At 39.2% G+C, this 11,980-nt stretch overlaps 1 protein-coding gene across 3 annotated transcripts in view; it reads left to right on the top strand.

The window, feature by feature from the left end:
- The window catches only part of STXBP3 (syntaxin binding protein 3), a 29,173-nt gene extending 21,731 nt beyond the window's left edge, over positions 1 to 7,442 (top strand). For 2 of the 3 annotated variants that reach the window (XM_054711863.1, XM_054711864.1), the window contains exons 13-19: positions 66 to 146; positions 1,210 to 1,345; positions 1,615 to 1,721; positions 2,271 to 2,363; positions 3,181 to 3,266; positions 5,294 to 5,442; positions 7,248 to 7,442. In XM_054711863.1, coding sequence (XP_054567838.1) covers positions 66 to 146; positions 1,210 to 1,345; positions 1,615 to 1,721; positions 2,271 to 2,363; positions 3,181 to 3,266; positions 5,294 to 5,442; positions 7,248 to 7,342 — 747 coding nt within the window. In that variant the 3' untranslated portion in view covers positions 7,343 to 7,442. Of the gene's footprint in view, positions 1 to 65; positions 147 to 1,209; positions 1,346 to 1,614; positions 1,722 to 2,270; positions 2,364 to 3,180; positions 3,267 to 3,385; positions 3,522 to 5,293; positions 5,443 to 7,247 lie in introns of those variants that run through there. The other variant, XM_054711865.1, reaches the window with a different exon arrangement.
- Positions 7,443 to 11,980: the final 4,538 nt, after the last annotated feature.

Here is an 11,980-nt window from a genome sequence, read left to right on the forward strand (position 1 = left end):
TTGCGTGTTTTAAACATTCTGCGGCACACCAATTGAAAATTACTGATTTTTTTGTTGTTTTTCAGCAAGTTGTCCATCTTAACATAGCAGAAGATTGCATGAATAAATTCAAGTCTAATATAGAAAAGCTCTGCAAAACTGAACAGGTATGTACAGTCAGAAATACCTATGTTCGTAATAGATTCCCTGAGTGATCTTTCTAAGATAAAACCCAACTTTGCTCAAGACAGTGTGTCCAGAATAACAGAATCTCTCTTAGAAGGGGACTCACCTAGGCCATATCGAATACATCATGCCCCACAATTAACAAGTAGCTATATATGGCATCAATAGTAAGCAAGTCCCTCCTAGTCTGTGATCATGCATTTTTGATTGAATGGGATGATTTGAGTGTTTGGAGCATTGTTCCAGGTAGCATTGTTGGCAGGCCTTTCTCAGGGGTGCAGCATTGAACGTAGCATCCTGCAGAGCACTGCACAGGCACATTGAATCTGTTAAGGAGGCTCCTCTGTAGTGCACATCTTAATTCCCGCTGGGCACACTTCAAGTGCACAGTAGCCACATGTGGTCATGGCCACCCTGGTCATTGCACAGGTTTATGGTGATGGTTTTCTTTTTCTCTGAATTATTTTTTTACTTTTTTCACTTTCTGCAATCAGAAGTTTGCAAGTGATGCCCACATTTTCCTGTGAAATGTCATCAGTATACCATTAAAATTGAGCAAGATTTTGCCCAGCTGGTATTGCTCGGTGGTTAAGCATCAACCCATGCACAAAAAGGAGCTGGTTCAGGGCACATGCCAGGGTTGCGGGCTAGGCCCCAGTGGGGGTCCTGCAGGAGGCAGCCGATGGATGTTCTCTCTCATCGATATTTCTGTCTTTCTCTCTTTCTTCTTCTCTCCCTGAAATCAATAAAAACATCTTTTTAACCTTTTGCACTCGGATGTCGAGATTAAAATTACTCTTTGAATGTATCAATAATTTGAAATATAAAAAAATCCAAATAAATAAGTTTGTATGAAAAGAAACTCCAGTTTTTTATTCTACTGCCGCGCTTTGTAAAATCTGGGGTATTTAAAAAATTAAATCCCGAGTAGAATAAAGGAATCGAGAAAAAAGCAAGCGAGTGCAAGGGGTTAAAACATTTAGCAACATTTTTAACTGAAATGAACTTGGGTTATGGGCCACTGACTGTGTCATTTTCAATAAGGACCTGGCGCTGGGAACTGATGCAGAAGGACAGAAGGTGAAGGATTCCATGCGAGTGCTCCTGCCAGTTCTGCTCGGCAAAAACGACAATTATGATAAAATACGAGCAATCCTGCTCTATATCTTCAGTAATAATGGTAATGGAGATTTTGTTTGTTTTCTTAAATATATTAGAGTATCCAGCTCTAAAATCGCATTATAATAAGTGGTTTACTAAGATAATTAAAGGTGGTAGCTGAAGTTGGTTAAGATAAGGAAAGGGAAAAATATGAAATTGGGGGAAGACTGAAGGATATATAATTTAAATCTTTGCTCTTTATTTAAAAAGCATTATTAATAGATACTACCTAAAACCTAGAAATGATTGTGGTAGCAATTATATGACTCACATTTTTACTTATCTAAGGAACAACGGAAGAAAATTTGGATAGGTTGATCCAGAATGTAAACATAGAAAATGAGAGTGACATGATTCGTAACTGGAGTTACCTTGGTGTCCCCATTGTCCCCCCGGTAAGAAATCTTACATTCTGTATGTACTTAATGTATGCATGTGCAGTTGTTTGCCTTAAATGTCTTCTTATATGGGTATCCATGTGGATAGTTTTCTAAATTTTACTCCAAAGATTTGGTAAGTAAAACATTAACATTTTGTTTTCCATATATGAGTAACTTAGACAATTACATCTTCCTGGTGAATTTATCTCTTAGGGCTTCTCTTGTAATTTGCTATTGATGCTTTTCTCTTTATGATTAATTTAAAACAAATTTTGAAAGAACTCTATTTAGAATCTCACTCTTTTCCCATTAAATTCTATAGCCCTTTCAAATAAACGTATTTTCTGGTCCTATTATAAATTTTATCCTTAAAGCAAAAAATACTGTGAAGTTATATGTCCATAGCTATTCAGATTATTTGAATAGGCATTTCCAATCTTACTTTTAAGTAGTACAACATAGTATTTGCTGTAAATTAAATATCTTTGTTAGAAAATTTAATAAAAGGATACCACTAAATAAATTGTTGATTTTTAACACCCCCCCCCCCCCCAATTATATTAGTCTCCACAAGGCAAACCGTCAAGAAAGGATCGGTCTTCAGAAGAAACTTTTCAACTCTCTCGATGGACACCTTATATCAAAGATATTTTGGAGGTAAAATTCATTAAATTTTACTTACACCTTGAATGCCCTCCTGTAGAGCATTCTTAACTGTTTGTAGTTTATCTGTCAGGCTGGGCGTATCTATAGTAGGAATTGTCTGCAGTATTGGGAGGGTTCACCCAAGAAGCCTGTATCTGGGGTCAAGGGAGGAGAGGAAGCTCTTGAAGATTCTTTCCTTGAAGACCTCAAACACACACCACTTGTTGCCTCCAAATAAATAAATAAAATCAGCACACATGCTTTATGGGGAAAACTGCTCTTGTTTTAAATAGCTATATGTAGTAGATATACAAATAATTTATTTGAACGAAAGTCCAAAACAAAGTAACATTTGTATATAACCACTGCTAGAAAGTGTTAGACTCCAATATTCTTGGAAATGTATTTGTGATTAAAATGTAAACCTCACTATGGTTTGCTGTTATATTCAACCGATGGTTTGTGCCTTTAGTATTGTTCACTTAGAAAATATTCAATTATAGGAAACTGGAAATAAATTAATAAAAATTGTTTTATGAACTCAGTCAAATCATGACATTGATTCTTCAGTCAAAATTACTAGTACATAGTTCATTTATTTCAATTTTTCTTTGACTTAAACTGCAATTTCTACTTTCCTCTAGTATCTAGTTGGATATAATTTATTACTATGATTTTTCTGTTTTGACTAACCTTATTAAATATTTATATATCCTTATGATCCTTAATTATAAATACAAATTTTTGAGTTTCGTGCAAAACAAACAAGTAAATAAAAATATCTTAGAATTTACATTTTCTTGATGGTGTTAACTCTTTTCTTCCGTAGGATGCCATTGATAATAGATTAGATTCAAAGGAATGGCCATATTGTTCCCAGTGCCCAGCAGTGTGGAATGGCTCAGGAGCTATAAGGTAAAACCTATAAATATTTTGTGTGGGAACCAATAGTGTATCTTGTTTCTGTTCCATCTTTCAAAACTAGCCACGAATTCTCTTTCCCTTTTCCTGTTACTACCTCGTTGTTCCTTAAGGTGGCAGATGGAAACCATCATCCCAAGGCTGGACAGACTGAGAACATTTGAAACAGTGTACTGTGGGCTCCGCCATTGCAGGGCTTAGAGGTCAACTAGAGCATGGATTCTAAAGTGGTGACAAGATGACTGTTGGGTACTTACTTCTACAAACTTAAAAAGGGAGAAATTAAGTTTTATTCATATACACTAGCACACATATAACTTATAAACTAATATATATTTTAATAGATGCATAAAATATTTATTTTGAGATATTTATTTACTTTTCAAATAAAAGCTCAAAATTTTTACCAGTGGGGTACAGGAACAAAAAAGGTGATCCCCATGACCTAGACAGTGCTCTCCAGTAGCACTTACTGCAGTGAGGGAAGTGTCCTATAGCCGCACTGTCCAGCTTGACAGCCACTTGGAGCTGCTGAGCATTGTATGTGACTAAGGAACTGAAATTTCTATTTTCTTTAGTTTTAATAAATTTATGTAGCTTCATGTGGCAAAGGGGCTACTGTATTGGACAGTGCATATCTAAAGCCATCTGGGGGAGAAAATGGTAGAAATAATGGCTACTATTTATTGAGTGTTTTTGTGGTACCAGATTCCTTACTTCGTGTATTCTATACGTTACTTCATTTAATCTGAAAACAACCCTTACAGTTTAGAGAGTGGTTAAGTAACTTGCTGAAAGTCATAACTGAATTAGAAAGAAGCAGAATTAGTTGAAACTCTGGTCTAATTCTTTTTTTCACAGCTTTATTGAAGTATATATAATTGACTTAATAACTTTGTATATGCTTTGATACATATCAAAACATCAATTTGTATGTATCAAAACATCAATTTGTATGTATCAAAACATCAATTTGATATGTATCAAAACAAATTGATGTTTTGATATGTATACATTGTAAAAAGATCACTACAGATGTACCCATCACTTTACATAACTACTGTTTTCTTCTTTTATGTATTTTTTGTGTGTGTGGAAAGAAGATTTAACTAAAGATCTATCCTCTTACCGAATTTCAAGTATACAATGCAGCTTTGTTTACTCTGGTTACCCTCTGTATGTTAGAGCTCTAGAACATAGTCATCTTGCACAATTGAAACTTTGTGCCCTTTGACCAACATCGCCTCATTTCCCCTCCTCTCAGCCCCTGGCAGCTAACATTCTGTTCTATGCATCTGTGAGTTTGACTGTTTTAGATTCCATATTTAAATTAGATCATACAGTATTTGTCTTTCTGCGTTTGGCTTATTTCACTTAAACTAATGCCCTCTAGGTCCATTTATATAGTTGCAAATGGCAGAATTCTTTCTTTTTTAAGGCTGAATAATGTCCCATTGTATACATACACACCACATTGTTTTTACCCACTTGCTTGTCAACAGACATTTAGGTTGTTTCCTGTCCTGGCTATTGTGAATAATGCTGCTGTGAACATGGGAGTGAAGGTGTCTTCAGTACCTCCCACCATCATACTCCACTGACTTCCAGCAAGGGATGTCCCAATACCACATCAGCTCCTGCGAACCCCCCACCCCACCATATCTTTAAAATCCTATTGTTTCACCACTACTTCCCTATTTCTTTAACTTCAATAAGCCAGAGACTTCAGGTATATAACTTCTTCAAGGGAAATAAATAAGAGAGGGAGTTAGCTCTATTTTATAGGTAAACATGCTGAGCTAGATTATTAGTGATTTGGCCGAACTATCAGATCAAAATTAAACTTGAAGTGGGACTGTCCTGCCTAATTCTTGGTGCCAAGTTCTTTCATACATAGTTAAGTCATTAACTTAAAATTATGTCACCGGTGCCAAATCTGAATTTGCTTAAGTTAGGCTTTTTGAAAAGATGATAAAGCAGTAAGGCTTTGGGAGCATTTGTATTGTTTTTTTATTTTTTAGTGCTCGCCAGAAACCCAGGGCTAATTATTTGGAAGACCGAAAAAATGGGTCCACACTGATTGTTTTTGTTATCGGAGGAATTACGTACTCTGAAATGCGTTGTGCTTACGAAGTTTCTCAGGCACACAAATCCTGTGGAGTTATTATTGGTAAGACTTGTTTGCCTCTTTTCTATTTCTTTAAACAAACTCTAAATGCAACAATATATATGTAAAACTTTATCCTATACTTTACATTTAGAACTAAATTGTTGAAAGCTGGACAACCTGTTTTAATCATACTGTGTTTCATCTGATGTACTAGAGTTTTTTCTTGGTTGTTCTTTGGGTAATTTTATTTTTAAACTAGTGGCCCGGTGCATGAAAATTGTGCACGGGGTGGGTGTGGGGGTTCCCTCAGCCCAGCCTGCATCCACTCGCAATCTGGGACCACTGGCTCCTAACCGCTCACCTGCCTACCTGCCTGATCACCCCTAACTGCCTCTGCCTGCCTGCCTGATCGCCCCTAATCACATGGCCTGATCAACCCCAACTGTCCCCCTCCCACCCCTGTCGCCGGCCTGCTCACCCCCAACTGCCTTCCCCTGCTGGCCTGATTGCCCCTAACTGCCTCTGCCTCGGCCCCACCACCATGGCTTTGTCCAGAAGGTCTCCCAGAAGGTCTCTTGGTCTAATTAGCATATTACCCTTTTATTAGTATAGATAGATTATATAGGATAGGATTGCTTAAATGCGGGGGAAGAAGCCTTTTTCAGCAGGAGGAGATGCTCTTGGCACACAAAAATACATAATCCCTATATCTGGACTGATAGCCAGACATATGCACTATAATGCCAAACCAGTCTTTAAAAAATTGAACCGCTTTCTTACACCTTACACCAAACAGCTGTTGCCCTTAAAACCCCTCCTCAGCTCCCACCTTAGGTTCTGCCTTTGCAGTTCACCCAGATTAGGTTCTGATTGGTCAGTTTTTATGCCAGTCAGCATCAAAAGCTCAGCCTCCTAGGTAGCCATTGGTTCCTCGCACTTCACCCAGATTTGGTTCTGATTGGTCCGTTTCTATGCCAGTCAGTGTCTCTGGGCCTATCTCCGGGCCTGATCAGAGAGGCAGGGCTGATCAGCAGCCCTCCGCGGAGGCCCGGAGAGAAAGAGAGAGGCAAGGGCTGATTAACAGCTGCCATGGAGGCTACGGATCAGACCCTGCTTCTCTCTCCCGGCCTCTCTCTGGGCCTGATCCGCAGTCCCCTCGGCAGTCAGTGCTGGGTCACTGCATCCACAACAGTGGCAGTCAGTGCTGGGTCGCCACAGCACTGACTTCTGGTCGGTCGAGCAGACCCTGGGTTTTTATATTTTAGGATATTCTGTTTTTGAGGGAATGAGCTTCAAATTACTACATTCTTTAAATATTAGTACATATATCCTTTAAAACGTTATATTCTATATTTTTCTTGCTCTCATCATTAAATAATTTTTGAGACACTTCTACAGAAATATTTTTAGTTATTTTGTGAATGTGGACCTGACATTGTCAAAGCCTGTATATGGAATTTAGTTTTAAGAATTTCAGTCAAAGCCACTGATAATACAAACTCTCCTGACCCCAGCCTCAGTCCTCAGCACTGCTTAATGGTTCTCTGTGATTGAACAGTGACTGTTCTTGTCACAAGGGTAGAATAACCTCCAGTTTTGCTCCCCAGTGTATCAATATATAGTACAAGGTAGACAAAGCACCAGGAGAGGGCAGTATTTCTGAAGGTTTACTGAGCATGTTCAATGTAGAGGAAGGATTGAAATACTGCAGTATAGGCAGATTTCAGGAAGGTGTCCTAAAGGAATTTTGTTAAAATGCTCCAAGTTATACTAACTTTGCATATTTGAAAGACAGGACAATATAGTTAGCCAAGGAAAATCTATTTAACTCCTGGCCTCTGAAAATTTATCTTTTTTCTTACCAGGTTCTACCCATATTTTAACACCCAGAAAGCTGTTGGATGACATAAAGATGCTGAATAAATCCAAGGATAAAGTCTCCATTATTAAGGATGAATAGTATTTGGGGGTGGGGTGGTTCTTATTCATTCTTTCAACTAAACTAGATCAATGTAAATATTTTATGGATTAATGACTTTTCAAATATATTTCTTAAAGGACTGCTTATGGTTACATATAATTGGATTTGACATTTTTAATTTAAACATTGTTGATATTTTGTTGCTGATGAGAAGAAATATTAAAATGCTTTTAAAAGGACATGTTTTCACCTTTGAAATAGAATATGAGTTGTGGGTAATTTTTTACAGCCACTTATGTACATACTAATGTTAGATACTTATCTGTTTTATACTGAAGTGTAGATTTTGGGAAAAGGATGATTTTAAATTGAAAGGTTATAAAATTAAAAACTGTAAATGTGTATGTATGATAGAGAATTATACATGAGATTTTTCTTTCAACTGAAATTTATAATTTCCTTTATGTGTAAAATAATTCAGTTGTAAAATTAGAAAGATTTCACAGTATGTACTGTCTTGCTAGATACTTCTAAAGAACACAGTTTTATATAACTTTGAAATCATGTATGTTTAAATTGGAAAACCAAAAATACTCCTGAATATTCTAAGAAAAAATAAATATGTAGTTACAAAATTATCTCTGTTTTGGGTGGGGAGAGGTAGAGGAAGTTTAAAAGTTCTAAGTCAAGGAGTTAGAAGAAAGGGAATGCACCTTAATCTTCCCACCCATTAACTTTTAAAAAGTAATGTAATATATGTGTAAGGTTGGGTAGTACTGTTGCCATGCACTGCTTGATAGCAGGGATATGTTCTGAGAAATGTGGCATTAGGCAATTTTGTCCTTGTGTGGATATCATCGAGTACCCTTACTCACAGCCTGCTGCACACCTGGCTTGTATGGTATAGCCTATCGTTCCCAGGCTACAAGCCTGTACAGCATGAGATTAAATCAAGCAGAAGAGAAAATGATGCAATCAAGAGACACGCTAAACACAAGATGGGCGAGGCTACTGCTGGCATAACACAACATGCTGTTTTACAGCAAACTTTTTAAAAAATACGTTTTAATTGGTTTTAGAAAGAGAGGAAGGGGGAGAAAGAGAAACATCGATGTGAGAGAGAAACATCAATCAGTTGCCTCCTGTACCCACCCCAACCGGGGATAAACCCGAAACCCTGGGCATGTGCCCTGACTGGGAATGGAACCAATGACCTTTCAGTGCATGGGATGACTCTCAACCAACTGAGCCACACCAGCCAGGGCAAAATTTTTTATGAATAGAAAAAATATACTCTAAAATAACAATAAAAAGTATAAATACAGCCCAGCCGGTGTGGCTCAGTGGTTGAGCATCTACCTATGAACCAGGTGGTCACGGTTCAATTTCCAGTCAAGGGCACATGCCTGGGTTGTGGGCTCGATCCCCAGTAGGGGCATGCAGGAGGCAGCCAATCAGTGATTCTCTCTCATCATTGATGCGTCTATCTCTCCCTCTCCCTCTTTGAAATCCATAAAAAAAAAATTTTTTTTGAAGTATAAATACATAAACCAGCAACAGTTGCGTATTATTATCAAGTATTGTGTGTTGTATATCATTACATGTGCTATACTTTTATACAAGTGGCAGTGCAGTAGGTTTGTTTACATCAGCATCACCACAAACACGAGTCATGTATCGTGCTGTGATGTCCTAGGCCAGTGGTCGGCAAACTCATTAGTCAATAGAGGGGAAAACTGCGGCTCACGAGCCGCAGTTTGCCGACCACTGACATAGGCGATGGTAAATTTTCAGCTCCATTATAATCTCATGGGAGCACTGTCGTATTCGTAGTCCGTTGTTGACTTGCAACATCATTATGTGGCTCATGACCGTATAAGGATATGTCTGCACAAACGGAACATGTGTTAACATACATGAAGTACTGCTGGGGCTGAGCAGCAGACCCTGTGCGACGGATGAACAGATTGCTCTGACACATGTTTCTGTGACAGAGAGGGCTAAGGGACTGTTTTACTTTAGAAGTAAAATTCAGTCCTTCGCCTGTCCTCTTAGGCTTTTATTGACACACAGCTTGAACTAAAATTAACCTCTAGATACAATCAGCAAGGTAAGTATCCTTGAGAAAGTATATGTTTCTACAAGGTCGGGTCTTTAAAACACCCTGGGGCTCGGACTTGTTTGGAAAAGTCAAGGTAGGGGCTGCGGCCTTCGGCGAGGTCCCCTCAGAGGCCACCAACCTTTCAGAGAATCCTCCTTACAGACATTCCAACCAAGTCCCGTGCTTCCCCACAAAGTACATGTTACACAAAGGGAACATCTTTATTTTAAATCTGTCCTTTTACCTGGCCTCATAGTTCCGTCATGTGATGGACCATAATTTCATATATCACTCGTCTTCAGAGTTTTGCTCTACAAATAATGCTTCATTGCAGACTTCCACAATATTTCTATAACGTAAAATTTTAGCATAACTGCTCAAAGTATTTAAAATATGATAGATGCACCATTTTTAATTTTTATGTAGATAAATCTATCACTTTTCCTTGGTGGTGTCTGACTTTTATGTTGTTCATAGAAATACCTTTGCACCCAAGATTATTAAGTCTCCCATTGTTTCTTCTAGGACATTTTGATGTATTCATTTTATTTTTTGCAGGTAATCCATCCATCTGGAATTGATTTTAGTGTGAGAATGTATGCTAGATATTATCTCAGCCCTTGGCTTTATATCCCATGCCTCTCCATCCCATCCCACAGGGCATGAAAGGCTAAAAATGAAGTTGTGCAGACTCAACGTAAGTGGCACAGAGTTTAGACGAATACATTGCCCTGTGACAAATGGAACTCTGGTGTGATGGCAGCAGACACTAGCCCGTTGAGTCAGTCACTTAGCCCCTCAGTGATCACTTTGCCCTTTTGTACTGATGGGAGAGCCTTTGAGGCCTGCACTGCAGGTATATTTCAGGCTTAGCATTGAAGAGACCCTTTGTTTTCTAAATCTCTCACTGAACTTGAAGACATAAGAGGTCATCTCACCTAAATTCCTCAGTGGACACTATCTCTAGCCCCCAGAATTAGCATGTGCAGATTCTGATTCCAAGACCCTGAAAAAGACCTTTTTTGGTCCTTGGCAGCTAACACATTTATTCACTATCTCTGAAGCATGGTTTTGCTTCCTGTTAAAGTGTGCTTGGTCTGCAAAGTATAGTGGATTCACATTGCTCAGCCATATTCATAAGAACGAAGAAAAATATCAGTAGTTCATGACACAGAAATGTTTGAATTCAGGCCCAAAGGGCCCCCGTCCTGGCAGTTTATGTTGTTGGATGTGATGCCTCTGTAACTCGGCTGTGGTGTGGGTGTCTGGTACCCTTCGACTCCCATTAAGATGCAGGCCGATTTAATTTTTAAATATATTTTTACTGATTTCAGAGGAAGGGAGAGGGGAGAGAGAGAAACATCAATGATGAGAAAGAAGCATCAATCGGCTGCCTCCCGCATGCCCCCACTGGGGACCAAGGTCGCAACCTGGGCATGTACCCTTGACTGGAATCAAACCCAGGACCCTTCAGTCTGCAGGCCGATGCTCTATGCACTGAGCCAAACCAGCTAGGGCCAGGCCAATTTCTTTTAAAATCAAAGGAGCAAGAAATGCCTTCCATAGCAAAGTTTTACTACCAAACATTTGGGTATTAAATATAGATATATATTCATATTTAGTATGTATTGGGTCTATTTTAAGTAATTATTAATAAAATTGAATAGGAATGAATAGTAAAAGAATGAGTTTTCATTTGTGTACCTGTAAAGGGGATGGCTAGAACTTCTCCTCAAGAGGTGACAGTATTCTACAAGCTGTCCCCTCACCCGGCTGTCTTGGTCCTGGCACCTCGAGCAGGAAGCAAGCACAGAGGCCTTTGTGCTGTGGAGGGTGCCAAGTGTCTTTACAACACCCTTGCCCCCAGCAGTCCTGAGCCTGTGACTCAGCATTTGGAGATACAATCACTCGCTTAACAAGCTTGTTTTTCTGGTTTATTCCTGCAGCAGAATTAGAAGAGAGGGCTATCAGCATTGGCACACAGAAGTTGCGTGAGGGAGGCCACAGCCAAAGCTACAGCATCAGTAAATCTCCCATTATCTTTGTAAATCAGAGCCTGTAGCACTTCCGCAGAAGCCTGAAGGAGGTTGCCCTACTTCTGTTCCTCGGATGAGTCATGTTGCACTGACGGTTCCTAATGCCCTCAGTCATCAAGGAGATGGGAAATTACATCTAGAATACGGCTAAGTACAGCAGAGGTGGGTTGTGTTTTGAAATGAAAAAGGATTGCAGCAGCAAGCTCCTCTAAAGGGTAATCCGAGGGGTCAGGAAGGTCATTGATGGTGCTGCTTTATAACCCGAGTTTTATGGGCTTGCTCCAGTGCCCATGGGCTTGTAAAAACTGGGTGCCTGCTCATGTATCGCTTTTCCATGGGAGAGTGGCTCATAGGGAGGGAGACGCCACAGGTTTCATCGGATCCCAAAGAGGTTTGAACCCCAGAAAGGTCAAGAACCAGTGCGTCGCTTAAGAACACTTTAAGCCGGAGAGTTGTGTGATTTTAAACTTGGGGACAGGATGGCAATGCTTGGCTCACAAACAGGTTCTCAAGCTGTGATGAGTTCAGGTCTGTGATGAA

The sequence above is a fragment of the Eptesicus fuscus genome, chromosome 22 (assembly GCF_027574615.1).
Source record: "Eptesicus fuscus isolate TK198812 chromosome 22, DD_ASM_mEF_20220401, whole genome shotgun sequence".
NCBI classification, from domain to species: Eukaryota; Metazoa; Chordata; class Mammalia; order Chiroptera; family Vespertilionidae; genus Eptesicus; species Eptesicus fuscus.